Source organism: Zingiber officinale, chromosome 1B, assembly GCF_018446385.1.
Source record: "Zingiber officinale cultivar Zhangliang chromosome 1B, Zo_v1.1, whole genome shotgun sequence".
NCBI lineage: Eukaryota > Viridiplantae > Streptophyta > Magnoliopsida > Zingiberales > Zingiberaceae > Zingiber > Zingiber officinale.
Genome location: NC_055986.1, coordinates 51,429,823 through 51,455,831, shown reverse-complemented (window position 1 = coordinate 51,455,831; position 26,009 = coordinate 51,429,823). Strand labels below are relative to the sequence as shown.

Below are 26,009 nucleotides of genomic sequence, written 5' to 3'. Positions count from 1 at the left end.
CGAGGAATACGGCAGAAGATCTCGAGGTTATTAACATACAAAGAAAAGGTATAACTAGTAATTGTTTTCCGCATCATGCTAGTTATTTTTCTTTGTAAGAATTCCAAACACAAGAGGCATTAGATTCTAGTTTTTCAAATGTGCAATTCATGTTTGTGTTTTTTTTATTTTTCAAATTTGTGATTCGATTGTTCCTTTTGGTTAAACCAAATGTTATTTTATGAAATTAAATATTTAATTTCGTTAAAAGGTTTTGTCGAGGCAGTGTGGATGCTCCCATACCCAAGAAGGACATGTGTCTCGCTATGTTTATCCTGGGAACCGATTTTCGAAATAGATATTTAATTTAATTTGTAACATAGGTTGATTTAGATCAATAGTGTTAAGTTCCACTCGCGATCCAAGTCCAAACCATTAAGAATAGATAAGTTAAATTTGGAATCAATAATGTTAAGTTCCGTTTGCGATTCCTAATTTAACTTCTAAAGAACACAATAGGTTGTTTAGGAAAGGTTCGACACTTGTACAAACACTACAAGAAAAATGTCATTCAAAAACACTCAAACGACAACGGTTTTATACCAAACTGTTGTCTTTTTGCCTTTTAACAACGGTTTTAACAAAAACTGTTGTCTTTTAGTAATTTTGTTGGCCTATGACAACGTTTTTTAAAAACTGTTGTCTATTTATGTTTTTTTGGGGATACGAGAATGGTTTTTAAAGGGTACGACAACAGTTTTTTAAAACTGTTATCTATATGCACTTTTTTGGGATTACGACAACGGTTTTTAAAAACCGTTGTCTATTAAGTGTTGTTGAATGCGATTATTTTTTCTTTCGCCACTTTTTCTCCTTCGTCATTTTTTTGTCTATTAAGTGTTGTTTACGCCTTGTTTTTTTCTGTCTCTTTCCCAAAACCCTACTCTTCGCCGCCTCCTCATCACCGCCCTCTTCGTCGCCTCCCTCCTCACCACCCTCTTCACCGCCTTCTTCGTCGCCTCCATCCTCACCGCCCTCTTCGCCGCCTCCCTCTTCGCTGCCTCCCTCCTCACCACCCTCCTCGCTGCCTCCTTCCTCACCGCCCTCTTCGTCGCCTCAACTTTCGGCCTCGCCACCTCCTCCTCGCGGCCTCTACTTTCAGCCATCTTCACCGCCTCCTCCTCGTCGCCTCGACTTTCAGCCATCTTTGTTGCCTCCTTCTCACCAGCGCCTCCTCCTCGCCACCTCGACTTTCATCCATCTTCCCTGCCTCCTCACTAGTGCCTCCTCACTTCTGCCACTGGAATCATCGACACAAAATGGCATGATGGAAAAAGGTACGACAAACTATTTCCTTTATCTGCAACAACGACATAGACAAAAGTGTTGTTTTTGTTGCTCAAGCAAGGAACAAGCTGATACAAACTCTGGGCCTCGATTCTTCTCCTACAACTCATGAAACTTGCCCACCAACCATTTTTGGTAATGGTCGAAGCCAGAACTTGAAAGATCGGAGGGTGACAAAGATTGGGAAGGGAGGCCACAGCTTCCGCTCGCAAACTTCGGATCCACCAAGCGGATCGTGCCGCTTTTGTAAGATAGCTGAGTGATCAAGTAGTGTGTGGAGCCGATGGAGAAGGTGGCTTTGTCGCCGTCGCAGGTGAGCTCGTACATCCGATCCCCGCACTGAGGCGGATCAGTTGTTCGACGAAATGGGTGGCTGATGTCGTGGAACAGACCGCAAGAGAAGGGAGCACAAGCTTCTTGGTTCCACTGCTGCTGCTGCTGCCCTGTAGCTGTAACAGCAGCCTGGGACAAGAGGAGGAAGAGTAGCGGTAGAAGCAGAGCGTAGAAGCTGTGCCATGATGCTTTGCAGGCCATGGCCATGCAAAGGGATCGAGAGCTGTTCTTGGTAGATGTCTTCTTCATCTATCTCAAGGGAAACTAGAAGAATTGGGTATTGATCAGCAGGCAATCACGTTACGCGGGTTATAAGTTGGGGACAGGAGTCCCAGATCGATATCACGGAGCAGGGAACATTGGCCACCCCATTTCAGTCCCCTATTTGTACCGCTACATGGCATGCGGCATTTCATTTAAAAAAAATGGTTAACAAGGTATTTGAATCACAATGGACACTATCTTAGGCATTTCATCAGCATAAGCAGTGAAGTCCTCTCTGCATCATAATGGACACTATCTTAGACATTATTCGAGGAGATGCAAATGAAAGGGCTGTAGTAGAAATGTACACAATCTTTGGGCTCAGGAGTCCAGAATATTCATCTTCCAAAGATTGGGGGAGGTCAAAGTGAAGAAGAGTGACATGAGGTTCAATTCCTGCCGGCTAAACACAGTTTGGTAAAATTGTGATTGAAAATTGTTAAGGTATGACCACTATTCTAATTATACCATATTTCTTGAGTTCATTGATCAAGTTATTATAATACTGCACCCCTTCTGGATTAACTGGCCTTCTACCATCTGCAACATGGCACCAATTAGAATCATGTAATGCTTAAACTATTTGGTCAGGAAAATAAATTATTGCAAGGTGAATGCCGACTAGGAATGACTCTGCTCCAGGAGATAGAGAATCTGTAGGCATCCAGGCACATGTCATGCATCAACTTCACATCTTCCTGCCAACAAGAAAAACCAAAATTTTATATGCCTACAGTTCACATGATTGCATAATTGCCTAAAAAAAAGAGCAGAATTAGATACTTGTTTTCCACCAATGTGCATAGTCATTCATAAAAAAGAGCAGAATGAAATTGTTATCACTTGTCTTTAATGATCAACTAATGCTCTTCACTCTTCAGTCCTTACCAAAATGATTAAGATATTCTAAAGTTAGATTTCAGCTTGATGAAGAATGTTCTTTGTGACTGTACAATAGTGCAAGCAGAGCAATTAAATGTGCTAGTTGTTGTAAGATTTTTACTAAAAATGTGTGATAATACATATAGTTTGTCAGGAGTTGGTTTATTTGCTGAAATCACTCATTTTACAATTTAACAACATTTAGGAAGTGCATTTCTCGGTGCTCTAGCATTATGTTTAGGCAAACTTATGGAATTAGTTTCTATTTTTTTATCTAACAGAAGTGTTAAGTAATTATCTTTACAACCTTTTATTCTTGGACTTTCGTTTACAAAAGTATTTATCCTCTGTTGATGGTAATTTTCTTAGCAGATGAACTATCCAATCTGGCTAACCGGTCATTATGCATACCTAGTCTTAGCGTTCATCTTTATTTTTAAATTAATAATAAAAGATTCAGTTTAAGTCTAGTCAATCAGTGTCAGTTCCAAGATTGTGGATACTATTTTTGTGCCATCATCAGACAATCTAATTCAAGTTTATGATTGCTTCCAGGGTCATTTTGATGACGTTGAAAGAGCACCTATCTTGCCATCTAAACCCCCTAAGGAGACCAAAGAGATGGTAATTTTCTTGTTTTGTCTAAATTTGGCAACATTAAGATATATAAATTGAACACTTCTAAGTGGGAACAATGTCATAATGGACTTTTTAACAGGATGAAAATAAGAGTAAGAAGGGTCTTGCCGAGATATATGAGGTTCGCTGCTTCATTCATGCAAATCATTTTTATTAATCAGCTAATGCGTGATACATAGACTATGCTCACTTCTCTCTCTCTCTCTCCTTTTTTTTTTTGTAATTTAGGAAGAATATGCGCAGAAGACGGGTCTAGCTCCAGTTCTTCTTTCTGCTTCTGATAAACTTAAGATTGAGGTATTTTACTTGTCCACTTATTTACTATTCCTATGTGGTAAATTTTGTCATAAAAATTCAAACTGAACCCTGGCAATTAGTAACTATTTTTACCAAAATTATCTGCATTTTTTTCAATTTCTAATTTCAGCTGCTGGTAGGATAGTAATCATAGTTTAGTGATTGATGGTTGATGAGAATGAGAATTTGTATGTCTTAGGTGTCAGTTTATAATTCTTCATCGACGCATTTTCTTTAAGCTCCTTACAACTGTTGTATTCTCACTATTGAGAAATTATATTGAAACCTCTCAAGCTCTTTGGGTTTTCCCTTCTTTCTGTTTGTTTGCCTGGGAAACTTTCTCAGAAGTCCTGATGGAAGATTATATTATCGATAGATGTCTTTCTTACTGATGCAAATAATGACTTTACTTTATAGCAAAAAAAAACTGACATTGGGATATCTGCAATCTGAATTTGTTAATAATACAAATCCACTAGATCTATTGTATTGATCTGCGATAACATCTGGCTACTTGTGTAGCTTCTCAGCTTTTCTCATACACTTTTTCTTTTATGCCTGCAGGCAACAATGCTATTCAAAAAGATTTCCTTAAAGTTGGATGCGCTGTCTCACTTCCATTTTGCTCCAAAGCCGGTTAGCAATAAAGCTTATCAAGTGTTTAATTCTTTTAGTATTTATTTCTTGATTGACCATAAGTTATGATGTAGGTTATTGAGGACATGTCTATACAAGTCAATGTACCTGCTCTAGCAATGGAAGAGGTAAAAATATCTTTTGGAGTTGTCTTTTAGTTTATGGTAAAAATAGTTTCGAGTCACTGAAATACAATGGTTTTGCAGGTTGCTCCATTGGCCGTCTCAGATGCGGCTATGCTTGCCCCTGAGGAGATTTTTCATGGAAAAGGAAACATCAAAGAAGAGGCAGAGTTAACAAAAGAAGAGAGGAAAAGGAGACGGGCCAACCAGAAAAGAAGATTTAGAAGATTGAAAGGTATCCTTTATTCGCTTATATTTATGGTTCTGCTTATTTTCATGCTTGTCTACAATCTGTGCATAATGGTCAAAAAAATTAGTGGCGAACTTGTGACAGACATGATCCACCACTTAGAATTACATAGTTCTTGTGCACAGGATTGCATAATTTCATTCTGCTCTTTTTAGGTGTCCTCAAGACTATTGGGAAGAATGCCGACAAGCTAAAAAAATGAAGAGACTTTAACAAATTAAGGAGCACTAGGAGCTGCAATCCCTCCTCTTCACCGACATCTAAGTAGAAAAATCTTGTGTTATATTGTTCTACCTTTGTTTTAATAGTATTATCATTTTGTTTGTTGCTTATGAAATTTTGTTGGTTGCTTATGAAATTTCTTCAGAATGTTATAGATATTATTTTTGAATGTTAGAAAATTGTATATTAAATTTTATTTTGAAATTTAGTATTTTGAATGATTTATAATATTGGAAAATTATGTATTAATTTTTTTTAATTTTTTTCTAAAAAAGACAACGGTTTTTCACCGTTGTCGTAGATAGTTTAAAACTGTTGTTGAAGACTCTGTTATTAAAGGTAGACGCTCAAAGACAATGGTGAAAAACTGTTGTCTTTGAAGGAAAAGACAACAGTTTTTCACTGTTGTAAAAATGTTGTCTTTGCCTTCAAAGACAACGGTTAAAAACTGTTGTCTTTGGGCACCCCTTTTAACAACACGACCTTTAACAACAGTTCAAAATGGGCTACGACAACGATGAAAAACCGTTGTTGTTAGGCTTTTTTCTTGTAGTGAAAAGTTTTGTATAGTGGAACCGGTACGATCTTAGTAGGACCAACCAACAATGACGTGAATAAAGTTTTATCAACATTTAGGCACCTGGAAGGATTTCAGGCTCCCTGATCAGGGCTATAAATACAGCTCTGATCCCAGTAGCTAAACACAACACTTGTAAATGTTCTATTTTTAGTTTAGCTTTGTAATTTAGTGCTTTAACTGTTGTAAGATGCTTCTCTACCTAAAGGTGATTTATAGTAAGCTTTCAATGTTTTGGATTAGCAATCCCCTGATTACAAACCAAGTAAAATCTCTGTGCCTCTTTCTCTTGTTAATTTGCTTGCTATTTCTTTTTTGTACAAGTGTTTATGTTGATAAAGCTATAAGTCGAGAAAGGTGTTAAATTTTTTTATTTCAGGCTATTCACCCTCCTTTAGCTGGCTACAAGGGACCAACACATATTCTATAGTTGAGGTGAATAGTTTATTCTTTGACCTCTTTAAATCTTTGACCTCAAGGGGACATCATCAACCTAGATTACTAGGACACAATTTTCTTTTATAATTAACAACACATCATATAAATAATATTATTTCCCAACTTATTGAGCATATTGATTTAATTGAATAAATCTCACCCTTTGATAAATTAAAGAAATAAATACTAAGTATATGTGTTTGTTATTATATCGAGATTAAGAGTACGCACATCCATAATATCAGAGGTTCTGTTCTTTTATGCAGTCAGTATAAAAAGAACAACCTCAAATGATCCTGCTCAATACACACATAGTGTACTAGTGTAATTATATAGTCAAGACAAACTAATTCCAAATTACACTACAATCGTTCCAATGGTTTGTCCCTATCCATCTTTGTCGTGAGCTACTATTTATCATTTATAAGGAACTGATAATATGATCTTCCATGTGGCACCACGCACCATGTTATCTACAATATAAATTAAATGGACAACTGTATTAACATGCAACATTTGACCAGAGTGATTCTCATTTCAAAATATAAATGTTCATACAAAAAGCTAGACTTTTAGTATACATTCTAACAATCTCCCACTTATACTAAAAGACTATGCTACCATATATGCTGTCATACATCTGATTCCTATCCCCTCAACATGCTTATCAAAAGCTCTCGCCGGAAGGGCCTTAATGAAAGGATCTGCCAGGTTATCTGCTGATGCAATCTTGACGACAATAACTTCTCCTCGCTTTATGATATCCCATATCAAGTGGTACTTGCGCCCAATGTGTTTACTCGCCTTATGGGCTCGTGGTTCCTTCGAGTTTGCTACTGCACCACTATTATCACTATAAATTGTGATAATTTTGGACAAATCAGGAATCACATCTAAGTCCATCAAGAAATATCTGAGTCATACTGCTTCTTTGGCTGCCGCAGAGGCTGCCACATATTCAACTTCCATGGTGGAGTCCGAAACGCATTTTTGCTTAGTACTCCTCCATGTTATGACTCCACCTCCTAAAGTAAACACATACCCCGAGGTTGACTTACTACTGCCCCTATTTGATTGGAAATCCGAATCCGTCATGGAGTAAATCATCTACCTGGTAAACCAGCATATAATCTCTAGTCCTTCTCAGGTACTTTAATATATGCTTTACGGTAGTCCAATGTCTCTATCCTGGATTACTTTGATATCTGCTACCCATGCCCACGGTAAAATAGATATCCGGTCTCGTACATAGCATTGCATACATTAGGCTTTCTACAGCCGAAGCATATGGAACTGCCTTCATCTCCTCTATCTCCTTTGATGTTTTAGGACACATCTCTTTAGATAAAGGTACTCCAAACCGAAAAGGTAGAAAACCTTTCTTGGAGTTTTGCATGTTAAAACAAGCTAGGATAGTATCGATGTATGAAGCTTGGAATAAGCACAACATTTTTTTCTTGCGATCCCTTATTACTTTGATCCCAAGAATATGTACACATTCTCCCAAGTCCTTCATATCAAATTGCTTGGACAACCATACCCTTACGTCTGACAACACTTTGACATTGTTGCCAATGAGCAAAATATCATCTACGTATAGTACAAGAAATACCACCACGTTTCTGTCACTTTTCTTGTATACACAAGACTCATCCAGACACTGAATGAATCCATAAGATTGGATCACTTCATCAAACCGGATGTTCCAAGATCTTGAAGCTTGTTTCAGTCCATAAATGGACCGATTGAGCTTGTATACAAGATGCTCTTTGCCCTTCGCAATGAATCCCTCTGATTCCTTCATATGGATGTTTTCTTCAAGACTTCCGTTAAGGAAAGCTGTCTTGACATCCATTTGCCAAATATAATAATCCATATGAGCAGCAATAGATAAAAGAATCCGGATAGACTTGAGCATGGCTGCCGGCGAAAAGATTTCCTCATAATCGATTCCCTCTTTTTGAGTATACCCTTTTGCAACAAGCCTTGCTTTGAAGGTTTCCACCTTCCCGTCTATCCCTCTTTTTCTTTTGTAGATCCATTTACATCCAATGGATTTTACACCATTTGGTGGTTCTACAAGCTCCCAGACCTGGTTAGAATACATAGATTCTATTTCGGAGTTCATTGCACTTTGCAAAGATGCTACATCTTTATCTTGGAGTGCTTTATCATATGTCCAGGAATCAGGTTCATATTCACCAGGGATCAAGTCCGAAAACTCTCCCAAAAACATGAATCTATCAGGTTGCCGAACAACCCTCCCACTACAATGAGGCACTACTTGTAATTGTGCATCATTTGTGACACGCGTTGCAGTTTCTTGTAATATCTCATCTTGTACCGTTGGTACTAAATTAGACATGCCCTCTCTTATTTCCTCAAGTACAACTTTACTCATGGGCTCGTGGTTCATCACGTAGTCCTCTTCTAAAAATCGAGCATTGGTACTAACAATGACCTTTTGATTTTTAGGACTATAAAATAAACCACCTTTCGTTCTTTTAGGCTAACCCACAAACAAGCGAACTTTTGTACATGATTTCAACTGATCAGCATCTCCCTTTAGTACATGTGCTGGACTACCCCAAATCCGAATGTGTTTCAAACTAGGCTTACGCCCATTCCATAATTCTGTGGGTGTAGAGGGTACTGACTTAGAAGGTACCAAGTTTAGAATATACGCCGCCATTTCCAGAGCATATCCCCAAAACGAATTTGGTAATTCTGAATAACTCATCATTGATCTAACCATTTCTATAAGAGTTCTATTTCTTCGTTCTGCCACACCATTCTATTGGGGTGTACCAGGTGCAGACAGTTGGGATTGAATCTCGACCACTGATAAGTAATTCCTAAACTCTCCTAAAAGGTATTCGTCACCATGATCAGACCGTAGTGTCTTGATACTTTTACCATGACATTTTTCCAGATCAGCCTTGTACTCTTTGAACTTATCAAAACACTCAAACTTATGGTACATCAAGTAATGTACCCATATCTCAAATAGTCGTCTATAAAAGAGATAAAATATTCGATACCGCCTCTCGCCTGGATAGTCATAGGTCCACACAAATCAGAATGAACCAATTCCAACACATCTTTGGCTATATACCCCCTTGGCCTTAAAAGGTCTCTTTGTCATTTTTCCTTCCAAACAAGATTCACAGGTTGGAAAGTTTTCCACCACCAATGAACCCAAAGGTCCATCGGCTATTAGCCTTTAAATCATACTCAAGTTAATATGACCAAGCCTTAGATACCAAAGATATATTTGGTTCATTTCCAAAGGTTGCTTTCTCTTATTAGAATTAGAAGATGTGTTATTAATTTCCATTTGTTGCATCGTGGGAGTTATTGGATTTAGAGTGTACAAATTGTCAACCAACGTACTAGAACAGATAACCACCCTATTTTCTTAATAACTACTTTGTCATCAAAAGAAACAGAATATCCATCCATAAATAATTTAGAAATTAAAATAAAGTTCTTTCTAAAAGATGGTACGTAAAGATAATTTCTCAAAATCAAAGTTTTATTCCTATCGAACGATAATAAAACATCCCTCACTACAACAACTGCCACTCTTGTAGCATTGCCCATGTAGATGGTGATTTCTCCTTTATGTAGTCGTCGGGTTTCCTGGAACTCCTGCAATGAATTGCAGACATGATCAGTGGCTCCCGTATCTGCACACTAGGTATCGGTAGATAACACCACTATACATGTTTCGACAACTAATGAATAAGATACACCTTTATTATTCTTGTTTCTGCGAAGACAACCCAAGTTTTGTTTCTAATCAATATAATTGGGACCAGTAAGTTTGTTTTCTTTTAAAATAATAGCGAGAGGATTGAAAGCCATTTTGAAATCCTGAGAATCACAAAATAAGATATTTGGTCAAAACTTTAGAATTTAAAATAATATTGATCCCTCAAACAATATAATTTAAATTCACCAACACCTTAAAACACAGTGAATTTAGTATGCCAAGATAGTGTGAATGTATACTAATTCAAACATTTGTAAGTGGAGGTTTTACCCATTAGTTTTATTATCTTGTCAACCTACTTTTATGATAAATAAAATTAATAGTTGGTTTGCCTTCGGTCACATAAAATAATAGCAGTGACTCCGATGGGGAGGATACTATTAAATGCGCCTAAGTGTATACCATTACTTGATACTTAGTCCATTAATTAGGATTGTGCCCCTTCAGATGGAGAAGATCACAAAAAACTAAATAATTTCCTATAATCATCCATAAAGGAAGTTTGATCTAGTGATCTGCAAACAAACTCATCCGATATGGAGGAAGGCACTTAAAGCCAACGCACAAGTTTGAATGCATCACTTACAAACCAGTAATGGAGACTGTGGAATTTAAATAATTCCTCTCCCACTTAGTTATTTAAAACAAGGAATTTTAACATGCACACAAAGACATACACATCACAACACATAAAAGCAATAAATATGAAAAAATAATTTTCCAACTATTTTGACCTCGTCCATAGCTATCCTCCGTATGCCGCTAACCCTAGTCACTGCCAACGGGTCATGTCATCGCATCTATCTTTCTTCCTTTTCCGCTGCGCCTCTGGTCTTCAAATATCACCACACCTTGCAAGGATACGATCCGCGATAAAAATAAAGTTTTACATTTATCGATCCTATATTCCACAAGGGAATGTACATGTAATCTAGATCAAACAGAATATAAAACAACAATAATAATAATATGGCAACCAACCATATTTAATTATTACAATCATGCACACATAACAACCTCGACATGCCCAAGGGTTCAAATCACACACAAGCACACAAAAGCCATAATAGTTGGATCTAGGATGCCTACAACCACAGAGTTAATCTATCTAGAATATCCTACTATTATCTGACCTAAACTTATGTATGAGCAGTGCATAATTTAATCAAAAACCAAACATACAAAGGCAGAAAACTAGCTCTGATACCACTTATTGGGTGCTACTCGGAATACCGTTCTGTTTCCCCTGTATAAAAATTTGTACAAGCACAGAACATTTCCTAGCAACCCATGTGCTCTTCAGAAGTTAAACTTGGATTGGAAACGGAACTTAACATTTTTACTCCAAGTTCGTTCTTCAAAGTTAAACTTGGATTGGAAACGAAACTTAACATTTTTACTCCAAGTTTAACCCTTATGTTCTTCAAAAGTTAAACCATATTACAGAAGTTGATTAAATATTTATTTCAAGGATTGACTTCCAGGTCATTGGCGAGGTACTAGGCCTTCTTGGTTATGAGATAATCCACCACTTCCTAGACAAAGCCTTTCAAAGAAATTGAATATTTAAACTTCTCATAGTAATCTTAGGTTTAACTACAGAGATCTCAATCAAAGGACAAGATCGAAACATAAAATCGAAGCAAAAAAATGAAAACACGAAATCGATAGCCTCTTGTGTTGGTATTTCAGGATCCATACAAAAAAAAACAAAACTAGGTGTGCTGCGAAAAAAATAACTAGTTGTACATTTCTTTATAGACAAAGACCTCTTGATCTTCTACCATATTCCTCTCCTCTTCTTGGACGCCATGTGGGTGACGATCTACCAAGACAAAAACACCCAAACCCTTTTTGTTTCCAAGCCGTCTACCACCAAAAGATGCAAAGAAAGGAACACCTCCTTCTTCTTCTTCTCCTCCAAACCGGCTGCCACCAAGGTGCTTCATCTCTTTGTTTTCTTTTCCTCCAAGCTCCGGCCACCAAGAGAAGATGGGACGCCGACCCTAGAGGGAAGAAAAGGGAAGAAGAAAAGAAGTGGGGCACCAGCCCTAGAGGAAAGAAAAGAAAAAATGGAGCGTCGGCCTTAAGGGAAAGGAGAGAAACTTATCAATTCTTAATTGAATTGTTGATTTTTGTGGCACAACCCCCTCTCCTTTTATAACCCTTTGCCCTAGATAAAAAAAGGAGAAAAAGTAATAGATTTTTGTTTAGAAAAAATCTCTAGAAAAGAATTAACATAATTCTTTTTAGAAAAATTTCTTAAGAAAGAATTAGTATAATTCTTTTTAGAAAATTTTTAAGAAAGAATCAACATAATTCTTTTTAGAAAAATCTCTAGGAAGAATTAACATAATTCTTTTTAGAAAAATTTCTTAGGAAAGAATTTATATAATTCTTTTTAGAAAATTTCTAAGAAAGAATCAACGTAATTCTTTTTAGAAAAATCTCTAATTATGTTGAGAAAAAAATCTTCCTTTTCTTTTCTTTTGGTTTGGCTGGCCCCTTTCTTGGGTAGGATTGGGCACCAAGCAAGGATGTGGCTTTCCCCTTTCTTGGGTAGGAAGCAAAATCAAAACGGGTGAATGCGAGGCTTTATAGAGGCTACAACAAGGATCGAGAGGAGGAATTGGTTTTGGCCTCCTGATGGACTTGAGCTTCCTGTGTTCGACCCAAACATCCAACTCAAGTTCATCAATAATAACTCATACCACTAAAGAATTATTATTGAACTACCGCACCAATCTCATATTATAATATGGGCTCCTACTTATCATGAGTGCATTAGTCTCCCTGTGTTTAAGATATCGTATGTTCACTAATTAAATGAGTTATTGACAACTCACTTAATTAACATCTAGCTCTAAGAGTAGTACCACTCAACCTTATTATCATGTTGGACTATGCCTGTAACGACCACCCTTCTTACTACTTATATTCTCTAAGAGTGACCGTTACTTAACTACTAACTCTACTTAACCGGTGTGATTAAAAACCACATGGAAACCCTACCGAAAAATTTTGGCAGAATCTCCCTTGTACCGGTGACCTTAAACTGACATACATAACATAATATACACAGCCACAGGCGGCTGGAACACATATAAAGCACACAAAAGGAATAACATCACCACGCAGTTTAATGAAATCAAATCATGCAAGCAATGAATAGAGGAAACAAAATAAAAACATACAATTAACTAACAGCGGAAGACTAAATGACTCATCTAATACATTCTTAATAAATGACAATCTTAACAAATTCCTAAACTAAGTCTCAAGGCTTCCATAATCCTGGCATCACACACCATCCGCACCACATTGTCGCCTTCCTTGCTAAATCTTCTCTTTTCCTTTATCTGCAGTAAGAGGAAGTGTAGTCTATAAGCAAAATTTGCTTAGTAAGCGCTATCTAACTCACAAAAACTCGATATGCATGTATATAAATAAAAACATGCTAAAACTGAATGCTAACATGAAAAGCTACTCATGCTCATAAATAGCAAATAACAGTAAGCTAACTCATGCTCTTCTAATAGTAAAGAATCATACTGAAAGGCTAAACATGTAAGACAAGTCTATACTATCATGCTAGCATAAAGAATTTAACTCACTGAATTCTAAACACTTTCTTATTCTTATTAAACTTGCTTAAAAACTTATTCTTTTATTTCACTTATTTAAAACTTATTCTTTAATACTTGTAAACTTTTGTAAACACATTGTTTTATTAGTTCAAAAGCTTATACTTATAATACTTCAAAATAATAATCAACTTCTTCTTGGGCCCAGGCGTAGTACCATCTTATGCGCGTTCCCTAATAGGTTGGGGTAGCGAGCCACCAATCCTAAAAGAGCAGACCTCGGTCTACCAGGGCCAAGACCTCGGAATTGGACACCTGGATTTGTTTAACGACAAGCTCTTGGATGTCGGGTACTAGCCTCTTCTTAAAAGTAAAATATTTATAATCTTAATTACTTCTTCTTTTAATGCCTTGGCATTTTAATAGGCACCTTGTGTGCCAAAATCCCTAAAGTCTTGACTTTTGGGATCTACTTAAGGCCTCGGCCTTTTCTTTCTTTTCTTAATCTTTCTTATACTTTTCTTAAACTCTTAAAAAGAACATAGGTATGCTACAGCAGAATTAAATCAAAGGAAAGAAAATCTGACTTCTATAAGCATGCTATATCAGAGGCAAATCAAAAGAAAGCATATCTAACTTCTTCAAACATGCTACAACAGGTTTAATACAAAGGAAAACAATTCTGAAAATCCTGAAATAAACAACATATATATAACTGCTCAGGTTGATCTAATAGCACAGGAAAACTAGTAAGTATACTCATGCATATCTCGTGGCAAAGGAAACTGATCATGCTCAACACATAGCAAACAAAACTAGGAATTAAATCAATACTGCTCATGCTATAATTAATAACAAATAAAAACTAAAGAAACTGCTCATGTATATCTAGTAGTAAAGAGAACTACACATGCTTAACTAACAACAAATAGGAAGGTCTAAACAACATGCTAGAATAAATCAAAAATCTGCAAAGCAAGCTCTGAAGCCAGTATAGGATTAATGGGTTGTTCGTGCCACTACATAGTACAAAAGGGTCTAAACAGATGCTAAATATATATATATATATAGGGCTGTTCATGCCCACTAACTAGCACCAAAAACTATGACTGAAACTTAGCTAACTTGTTGAAGGAAAACTAAATTAACTAACCTGCTGCATGTGTAACAAAAGGAATAAAACTTGCAGAATTGAAACAAAAGGAATCAAGCTTGCTTAATTACAACCTAAGAAAATCAACTTGCTTGCTATCAGAAGCCTAACTATTTGCCAAACCCAATGGAACCCCTTCTCATCTTCCCACAAGAACATCACGGCAGGAATCAAAGGAGGTGAATGCTGTGCTAAACAGATTTTTACAGCATAAATCCGAAATCTGTAGGAACCAAAACGTGGAAGCAAAACATGGAAGAGATCATCAGCAAGCAAAACCCTTCTCTTCCATGTTTATCTATTTCATTCGTTAAACTAGAACAGATCTAAACTATTCAAATCCCTTCTCTTCTTTCTTTAGGGATTCACGGCAGCAAGCAAAACCGAGAAGCTTCACGGCAGAATCGAACAAACAAGGAAACACCAAAACGAATCGAAATCCGGAACTATCCTACTGCAGGTGAGTAGCGACTTACCTATCCTTGGACTCAAACCGAGAAGAAAGGAAGGTTCTAGGGTTCGGGCAGCTCAAATTCCTGCTCTTCTTCGTGCTTACAGCTTCTCCTCGACGAGAAGTGGAGAAAACCCCTCGGAGAACTTTGGCCGGCCGCCGGAAAACAAAGCCTGGCTCGGCTGCGATTTCGCCCAAGCAGGAATCGCCCGCACAGCGCCGTCGCGAGAGGAGAAGGAGAGAAAGGTTTCGGTCACGGGATAATTAATCCCTAACTTATCCCTCTTTTATAACCTAAAGTTTATGGCTTAAGACTATTTCGCTCCTTATCTTTTCACGAAATACTCGCGGAAGAGTTGGTTGGCTACGGTTTTGACCAAGTCAAGGGTTGCGGTTTCGAATCCTCAGCCGCGCACTTTTCGTTTCGATTTATTTTCAATGTTCCTAACTATACCTTATATAAATTTGTTCTCACATCTAGTTAACAAATCGAGCATGGCACGGTTGGTCGGGCCGAGTTTTGCTTGGGCCGAGGAGCTCGGTTCGAAACCCAGCTTCTTCAACTTATTTTCCTTGCTATTATTCTCCATTACCATTTTCTACATCATATACATCTTATCTCATATATTATAAACAAAACTTGTTTAGCTCAGTTGGTTGGCTGACTTATGTTAAGACTCGGGTCAAGCCCGAGGTCTTGGGTTCAAAATCCAACTTCAACATTTTTCTTTTTTTTTTCTTTTTTTTTTAAACTTCTTCCTCTTGGTAAAAATACCAAACGAACTCCAAAAATTGCATAAAAATACTCTATAAATTCCTAAAAATCTCTAGAATTTTTCTAAAACATTTCTAGATTTTAATAAGGTCTTTTAGAACTCTAAATCATGAAATTTGGGGTGTTACAATTCTCCCTCCCTTATAAAAAGTTCGTCCTCGAACTTAGAATAATTCTGGACATTTCTATCTCATACTGTCCTCATGCTCCTAAGTAACTTCCTCATGCTTCTGGTTCTAAAAGACTTCTACTAATGATACTCTTTTGTTCCTTAGTCTCTTAGCTTCTCGGTCTTATATTATTCATATCGCATCGTACCCATTAGTGGTCCTTGGAAGGCTTGATATCTTCTCTATACTTTCTAAGCATACTTACGTATATGAATATATGAGAACAAAATTTCTATCTTACTAAAGCACATATAAGCAATTATTCCATACTGCAAATAATAAAGAAAGTATAAAAGGAAACTTAAATACTTTTCTTACTTGAAGACGGCAAGGATGGTGCTGATGTGTGATGCTGGAGAATGGGAACTGCTCTGATACCAACTGTAACGACCACCCTTCTTACTACTTATATTCTCTAAGAGTGACCATTACTTAACTACTAACTCTACTTAACCGGTGTGATTAAAAACCACATGGAAACCCTACCGAAAAATTTCGGCAGAATCTCCCTTGTACCGGTGACCTTAAACTGACATACATAACATAATATACACAGCCACAGGCGGCTGGAACACATATAAAGCACACAAAAGGAATAACATCACCACGCAGTTTAATGAAATCAAATCATGCAAGCAATGAATAGAGGAAACAAAATAAAAACATACAATTAACTAACAGCGGAAGACTAAATGACTCATCTAATACATTCTTAATAAATGACAATCTTAATAAATTCCTAAACTAAGTCTCAAGGCTTCCATAATCCTGGCATCACACACCATCCGCACCACCTTGTCGCCTTCCTTGCTAAATCTTCTCTTTTCCTTTATCTGCAGTAAGAGGAAGTGTAGTCTATAAGCAAAATTTGCTTAGTAAGCGCTATCTAACTCACAAAAACTCGATATGCATGTATATAAATAAAAACATGCTAAAACTGAATGCTAACATGAAAAGCTACTCATGCTCATAAATAGCAAATAACAGTAAGCTAACTCATGCTCTTCTAATAGTAAAGAATCATACTGAAAGGCTAAACATGTAAGACAAGTCTATACTATCATGCTAGCATAAAGAATTTAACTCACTGAATTCTAAACACTTTCTGATTCTTATTAAACTTGCTTAAAAACTTATTCTTTTATTTCACTTATTTAAAACTTATTCTTTAATACTTGTAAACTTTTGTAAACACATTGTTTTATTAGTTCAAAAGCTTATACTTATAATACTTCAAAATAATAATCAACTTCTTCTTGGGCCCAGGCGTAGTACCATCTTATGCGCGTTCCCTAATAGGTTGGGGTAGCGAGCCACCAATCCTAAAAGAGCAGACCTCGGTCTACCAGGGCCAAGACCTCGGAATTGGACACCTGGATTTGTTTAACGACAAGCTCTTGGATGTCGGGTACTAGCCTCTTCTTAAAAGTAAAATATTTATAATCTTAATTACTTCTTCTTTTAATGCCTTGGCATTTTAATAGGCACCTTGTGTGCCAAAATCCCTAAAGTCTTGACTTTTGGGATCTACTTAAGGCCTCGGCCTTTTCTTTCTTTTCTTAATCTTTCTTATACTTTTCTTAAACTCTTAAAAAGAACATAGGTATGCTACAGCAGAATTAAATCAAAGGAAAGAAAATCTGACTTCTATAAGCATGCTATATCAGAGGCAAATCAAAAGAAAGCATATCTAACTTCTTCAAACATGCTACAACAGGTTTAATACAAAGGAAAACAATTCTGAAAATCCTGAAATAAACAACATATATATAACTGCTCAGGTTGATCTAATAGCACAGGAAAACTAGTAAGTATACTCATGCATATCTCGTGGCAAAGGAAACTGATCATGCTCAACACATAGCAAACAAAACTAGGAATTAAATCAATACTGCTCATGCTATAATTAATAACAAATAAAAACTAAAGAAACTGCTCATGTATATCTAGTAGTAAAGAGAACTACACATGCTTAACTAACAACAAATAGGAAGGTCTAAACAACATGCTAGAATAAATCAAAAATCTGCAAAGCAAGCTCTGAAGCCAGTATAGGATTAATGGGCTGTTCGTGCCACTACATAGTACAAAAGGGTCTAAACAGATGCTAAATATATATATATATATAGGGCTGTTCATGCCCACTAACTAGCACCAAAAACTATGACTGAAACTTAGCTAACTTGTTGAAGGAAAACTAAATTAACTAACCTGCTGCATGTGTAACAAAAGGAATAAAACTTGCAGAATTGAAACAAAAGGAATCAAGCTTGCTTAATTGCAACCTAAGAAAATCAACTTGCTTGCTATCAGAAGCCTAACTATTTGCCAAACCCAATGGAACCCCTTCTCATCTTCCCACAAGAACATCACGGCAGGAATCAAAGGAGGTGAATGCTGTGCTAAACAGATTTTTACAGCATAAATCCGAAATCTGTAGAAACCAAAACGTGGAAGCAAAACATGGAAGAGATCATCAGCAAGCAAAACCCTTCTCTTCCATGTTTATCTATTTCATTCGTTAAACTAGAACAGATCTAAACCATTCAAATCCCTTCTCTTCTTTCTTTAGGGATTCACGGCAGCAAGCAAAACCGAGAAGCTTCACGGCAAAATCGAACAAACAAGGAAACACCAAAACGAATCGAAATCCGGAACTATCCTACTGCAGGTGAGTAGCGACTTACCTATCCTTGGACTCAAACCGAGAAGAAAGGAAGGTTCTAGGGTTCGGGCAGCTCAAATTCCTGCCCTTCTTCGTGCTTACAGCTTCTCCTCGACGAGAAGTGGAGAAAACCCCTCGGAGAACTTTGGCCGGCCACCGGAAAAGCCCTAAAGCTCGGCTGCGTTTTCGCCGGGAAGAATCGCGCCGTCGAACTCGAGAGAAGGGGAGAGAAAGGTTTCGGTCACGGGATAATTAATCCCTAACTTATCCCTCTTTTATAACCTAAAGTTTATGGCTTAAGACTATTTCGCTCCTTATCTTTTCACGAAATACTCGCGGAAGAGTTGGTTGGCTACGGTTTTGACCAAGTCAAGGGTTGCGGTTTCGAATCCTCAGCCGCGCACTTTTCGTTTCGATTTATTTTCAATGTTCCTAACTATACCTTATATAAATTTGTTCTCACATCTAGTTAACAAATCGAGCATGGCACGGTTGGTCGGGCCGAGTTTTGCTTGGGCCGAGGAGCTCGGTTCGAAACCCAGCTTCTTCAACTTATTTTCCTTGCTATTATTCTCCATTACCATTTTCTACATCATATACATCTTATCTCATATATTATAAACAAAACTTGTTTAGCTCAGTTGGTTGGCTGACTTATGTTAAGACTCGGGTCAAGCCCGAGGTCTTGGGTTCAAAATCCAACTTCAACATTTTTCTTTTTTTTTCTTTTTTTTTTAAACTTCTTCCTCTTGGTAAAAATACCAAACAAACTCCAAAAATTGCATAAAAATACTCTATAAATTCCTAAAAATCTCTAGAATTTTTCTAAAACATTTCTAGATTTTAATAAGGTCTTTTAGAACTCTAAATCATGAAATTTGGGGTGTTACAATGCCCACCTACAGGGTTTATATGATAATCCTTATAAGTTCCTCAAGGGGATATCATCAACCTAGATTACTAGGACACAGTTTCCTTTTATAATCAACAATACACCATATAAATAATATTATTTCCCAACTTATCGGGCCTATTGATTTAACTGAATAAATCTCACCCTTTGATATATTAAAGAAATAAATACTAAGTATATGTATTTGTTATTATATCAGGATTAAGAGTACGCACATCCATAATAACAGAGGTTTTGTTCTTTTATGCAGTCAGTATAAAAAGAACAACCTCAAATGGTCCTGCTCAATACACACATAGTGTACTAGTGTAATTATATAGTTAAGACACACTAATTCCAAATTACACTATAACAGTTCCAATGGTTTGTCCCTATCCACCTCGGTCGTGAGCTACTATTTATAATTTATAAGGAACTGATAACATGATCTTCTGTGTGGCACAACACACCATGTTATCTATAATATAAATTAAATGGACAACTGCATTAACATGCAACATTTGACCAGAGTGATTCTCATTTCAAAATATAAATGTTCATACAAAGAGATAGGCTTTTAGTATACATCCTAACAATTATATGGAGGTCTCGACCAGCAGCTCTATTCAACACATTCCAAGCGATCATTCTTCCGTGCGCTGCTCAAGAGTGTTAGAGTGTATACTAAAAGGCTAGCTTTTGTATAAACATTTATTTAGAATTAAGAATCACATTGGTCAAAAATATCTACATTTATGTTAAGCGTAGTTGTTCAATTAATTTATATCGTAGATAACATGGTGTATGGTGTCACGCACAGAAAATCATGTTATCAGTTCTTTATTAATTATAAACAGTTGCTCACGACTAAGATAGAAAGGAACAAACCGTCGGTAAAGTCATAGTGTGATTAAGGATTAGTTTATCTTGACTAATAAATTACACTAGTATACTCTAAGTGTATTGAGTAGCACCATTTTAGGTAAGTTCTTTTTATACTGACTTGATAAAAGAACTAGACCTTAGTTATTATGGAAGTGTGTGCTCTTAATCCTAATATAATAACAAACACATATATTTAGTATTTATTTCTTTGACTTATCAATGGGTGAGATGTAGCTCGATAAATTAATAAGCTCGATAAGTTGGGAAATGATATTACTTATAGTGTGTGTTGTTGATTATAGAAGGAAACTGTGTCCTAGTAATCTAAGTTGAGAATGCCCCTAAGAGGAGCTCATAAGGATTGTCATGTTAAACCCTACAGGTGGACTTAGTCCGACATGACTATGAGGTTGAGTGATACTACTCTTGGACTAAGATATTAATTAAGTGAGTTGTCAGTAACTCATTTAGTTAGTGGACATTCGACATCTTAAACACAGGGAGACTAACACACTCATAATAAGAAGGAGCCCAAAATGTAATTTGGGATTGGTGCGGTAGTTCAATAATAATTCTTTAGTGGTATAAATTATTATTGATGAAGTTAAGTTGTGTGTTCGAGGCGAACACGGGAAGCTTAATTTCATTGGAGACTAAAACCAATTCTGCCTCTCGGTCCCTATCGTAGCCTCTTGTATATAGAGAATTATACCCACCTATACCCACCTTCTTACCCACTCTTTCGTGGCCGACCAAGCTAGCTTGGAACCCAAGCTAGGGCCGGCCAAGACCCAAGGATAGAGCCAAGATTAGTGGTCGGCCCTAGCTTGGAGTCCAAGTTAGGTGTGGCCGAGCACATAGAAAATAAAAAGGGATTTTTATTAAAATTATTTCTTATGTGGATATCATGGTTTTAAAAGAGAGTTTGAAATTTAAATCTTTCCTTTTAAAGCTTTCTACAAAAGATTAAGAAAAGATTTGAAATCTTTCCTTATTTGTAGATTGAAAGGTAGATTTTAATTTTGAGAAAAATTTTCCTTTTTAACCATGTTCATGATTTAAAAGAGAGTTTAAAAATTAAAAATTTATTTTATAAGTTTCTACAAAAGATTAAGAAAAGATTTGATATCTTTCCTTATTTGTAGATTGAAAGGAGATTTTAATTTTTAGAGATAACTTTCCTTTTTGGAAATCATCCACATTTTTAAAAAAAAGATTTTAATTTATAAAATTTTCTTTTTACAAACCACCATGAAGGGAAAAATTATTGGAGAAATTTTTTATAAATTTCCGGAAACAAATTAGGAAGTTTTAATTCTTGTGTTAATTAAAACTCTCCTTCTTTTGGAGATTAAAGTGGTCGACCATGTTATTTAAGAAAAGAAAATTGATTTTTAAATTAATTAAATTTTCTTTTCATGGCAAAAGAATTAAGGAAGTTTTTATTTAAATTTCCTTATTTTCCAAGACCAAGGATTATAAAAGAGGGGGTAGAGGTGCCTTCATGGGTGCTAACTCTATTCTATTTTTCCCTCCCTCTTTTCCTTGGTGGTGGCTGGCCCTAGGGCCTCTTCTCTTTCTCCTTTGTGGCTGGCGACATCAACATAAGAGAAGTCCATGGTGGCCGGTTCTAGTTAGGAGAAGAAGGAGAGAAAGGAGGCTTTATTTCTAGCATCCCTTGGAGCTTGGTGGTGGTGGCCAAACCTCACATCTCTTGGAGTTTATGTGGTGGCCGAAACTTGCTTGGAGAAGAAGGGCTTGGGTGGTTCTCATCTCGGAAGATCGTTGCCCACACAACGTCCGAGATTAGAAGAGGAATACAGTAGAAGATCAAGAGGTTATTTTTGCTTACATAGAAAGGTATAACTAGTAATTATTTTCTGCATCATACTAGTTTTCTTTGTATAGTTATTTTTGGAAATACCAAACACAAGAGGCATATGATTCTAGAGTTTCGAATTTTTTTCGAATTTGTGTTTTGTTTTATTTTTCAAATTTGTGATTCAATTGTTCTTTTTGGTTAAACCTAATGTTATTTTAGGAAATTAAATATTGAATTTCTATTAAAGGCTTTGTCGAGGCAGTGGTGGATGATCCCATACCCAAGAAGGCCTAGTGCCTTGTCATGTTTGACCTGGGAGCCGATTTTAGAAATAAATATTTAATTAACTTTGTAACATAGGTTGGACTTGGATCAATAGTGTTAAGTTCCACTTGCGATCTAAGTCTAAACCATTAAGAACAAATAAGTTAAATTTGGAATCAATAATGTTAAGTTCCGTTTGCGATTCCTAATTTAACTTCTAAAGAACACAATAGGTTATTTAGGAAAGGTTCGACACTTATACAAAATTTTTGTACAGTGGAACCGGTACGATCTTCCTAGGACTAACCAACAAAGAGACGATCCAGAACTGCTGTAGCAACACCCCGACGACCAGGAGCTTCAAATCTATCATTTCTGTTGTCGGTATAAGCTAATTACTACTTTATTTATACTACATATTTGTAAACATTTGCGCTATTATAGTTGTTGCCTAAAGTAAATGCTCAACGAGTGTGGGTCTTGGAGTAGGAGTCGCCCTAGGCTCCGAACCAAGTAAATCTCGGCGTCCTTTCTGTGTGTGTTGTTTATTATTCACTGCGTTTAACTCGTACGTTTTTCGAATACGAATTGTGAAAGCCACGAGCGCTATTCACCCCCCTCTAGCGCTTCTCGATCCAACATATTGTGTACATGATTTTGTAGTTTTATAGGACTCCTCTACCGTTTTACATGGTAATTATATAAGCGATAATTTTCCAGATATTGATAGGACTAGTGTTGCAAGTTCAACCAACCTTGTTGTTGTTTTTATTAGAACTCGTGATAATTCATGCTTGATCGATGATAGGATTATAGATAGGGTAGATGATGATATTAGTGTGCAACCCTCTGAGTGGGAATTGATGGATAGCTGGAGACCCCCGAGCTGGATACTTCCACACTTTTGTAGATGCCTTAATTTCTTCAAAACAAGGCCTCAACATCATCTATAATAATTACGCTCTTGGTCTGGATACTTCAACTACATCTTCTCCAACCTCTAGAGAGAATATTCAAGATGAAGAAGAAGGAGAGAGTGATTTCTCATGATGAAAGATCCCTTTGCATTTTGGGCCATTACCAAGAAAGTTTAGAGATATCTTACTCTAGCAAGATCACGATTTATGTGAACCAAAGAAGGGGTCGAGCTAATGACCTTAAGCAAGTGCTTATTGGGAGGCAATCTAAGTTCTTTCTTAACTTCATTTAAGTTTTAGTTTCTTTCCTTTCTTTATAACCCAATCCCTTTACTTTGTTTTTCTTGTCTAATATTCTTTTTTAGGATTCAAAGTTGTAGAGGAATGTGAATATTAGATAGAGGAGTATTTCTAAGCACATCAATGTCTCAACCATTTGGAGCTCAGTACTTGGTAACTTCTCTAACTTTAAAATTTCCTCTATACTCCATTTCTATTTTTCATTGGGATAAAAAAAAATTCTCTAACTTTATTGAAACGTATCTTGCAAATGCTTCTAAAATTCTTTGAAGATGTTTTGAAAAGTAATAATTACTTCAAAATTACTTTGAAAATCTCATTGGAAAATATTTTGAAAGATTTTTTAGAAATTATTTTAAAAATTACTTTATACCTTTGAAAATTACCTTACAAAATTTGCTTAAAAATTCACGTTAAAAACTACTTTGAAAAATTTACTTTGCAAGTTATTTTAAAAAAGGGTTTGTAAAATTTATTGCAAAGTTTAATGTTTCATTGCTTTAAGAAATGCTTTGCAAATTTTTTTAAAAAGGTTTCCAAAATTATTTTGATCTAATTTCTTTAAAGAAAAAGTTTGAAAATACTTTTCAATATTTATACTTGAAAAATGTTTTTGACACATACTTGGAAATACTTTGTAAACTATTTTTTTTCAAATACATTCAAAATCACTTTTAAAAATAATTGAAAATAGTTTGAACAATACCTTAGAAATTACTTTTATACTTTGCAAATATTTGTTTTGAAAAATAATTAAAAAAACTCTTTTCAAAAGTAATTTTTAAAAAATAAACTTTAAAAATTACATTGCAACACCACCTTGAAAATTATTTTGAAAATTACTTTTGAAAAGTATTTTGAAATTTGTCTTGAAAAATGGTTTGCAAAATTCTTGCAAAGGTTATCCATGTAAAATGTTCTTAAAAAAATTATTTTTCAAAAGTTTTAAAAACCCGCTCAAGAGGATAAAACATAATTTACTTAATTTTTTTTCTCTTGTATTATTTTTTATTGCTATTTTTTTTACTTATTTTTCTAACTTTAACCTAGGTTGTCATTGAATCCAAAAGGGGGAGATTGTTGGTGTAGTTGACACAAATGATCAAATCTGAGTTTTGATCAATGACAAATAGATTAAAATTAGATGTGTTGTGTGATCCAACCTTTCTATCAAGTGTGTAGGACTTGACTGGTCGGACACAAAGCTAAAATCTAGCTAGGTCTGGAGGACCTGACAGTTAGTGTAGAAGTTCAGATAGGTCAAGGAGTGACTAAATATCTGGTGGGAAGTCTGGCTGGGTTTGCGGGACCTGACAGCTGGCCGAAGTCCAATTGAGTCTGCAGACTTGACAACTGGCGGGAAAACCTGGTGGACCATGAGGGAGTCAAATGATTCTGTGTGGTAAGGTAAGTCACTAGAGGAGAGTGTTTCAGTGAGGATGAGTCCTATTTGGAGACTTTAGGTACATGTCCAATTTAGGTCTATTTTAAAAACCTAAATTGAGACCCTAACTAGATCCTGGTCTTGAATAGACAAGATCTAATTAATACTACTTATTTTTATTATTCTAACATCATCTTGTAGGGAATACTTTATTTTGTTACACTAATACATTTTGAAGGGAAAAAGGAGCACAGAATGCCTCGAGTGAATAGTACCTGAGGCTCCTTTCATGTGAAGGAAGGTGCCTTGAGCTGGGTGATGAAAGACACCTTGGAGAGGCTTGAAGGTGCCTTCAGTTGGAATAAGGCTGAAGGATTTATAGATGATAAGAGGCAATTTTGCTAGGATAAAACTTGGTGTTGAAGGTGCCTCTAGTAGCGTTGAAGGTGTTTTCAACCCTCTTTAAAAGGGCTACTTACCAAGGCTTCAATGCAACTCATTCATAACTTTTTTACAAGTCTTTGCACGACCATTATGTTAGAGTGCATACTAAAAGCCTAGCTTTTAGTAAATATTTATTTTGAAATAAAGAATCACATTGGTCAAATGTCTACATTTATATGCTAAGTGTAGTTGTTCAATTAATTTATATTATAGATAACATGGTGTGTGGTGTCACACACAGAAGATTATGTTATCATTTCCTTATAAATTATAAACAGTAGCTCACGACTAAGATGAATGGGAACAAACCATTGGAATAGTCATAGTGTAATTTGGTATTAGTTTATCTTGGCTATAAAATTACACTAGTTGTAACGACCCGCCTTCTACTGACTAGGCTGTAAGGCCGGGGGTTACATTATGCTAAACTCTTCTTGGGCTACCACTAAATATTAAGGTGCGGAAAAGCTGAACTAATTAAAACTCTCTGTTATTTGCTGTAAAATCTGGAATCTATATTCAAAATACACTTCTGAAGTTGT

At 36.1% G+C, this 26,009-nt stretch overlaps 1 protein-coding gene across 1 annotated transcript; it reads left to right on the top strand.

Moving 5' to 3' along the window:
* Positions 1 to 2,537: 2,537 nt before the first annotated feature.
* LOC122038332 (U3 small nucleolar ribonucleoprotein protein MPP10-like) lies at positions 2,538 to 4,715 on the top strand (the record flags this gene model as incomplete). Its single annotated transcript, XM_042598032.1, has 7 exons — positions 2,538 to 2,591; positions 3,361 to 3,429; positions 3,524 to 3,565; positions 3,673 to 3,741; positions 4,306 to 4,377; positions 4,452 to 4,505; positions 4,584 to 4,715. Coding segments are annotated over exons 1-7 (492 nt in total), but the record flags the coding sequence as incomplete, so codon positions are not given.
* Positions 4,716 to 26,009: the final 21,294 nt, after the last annotated feature.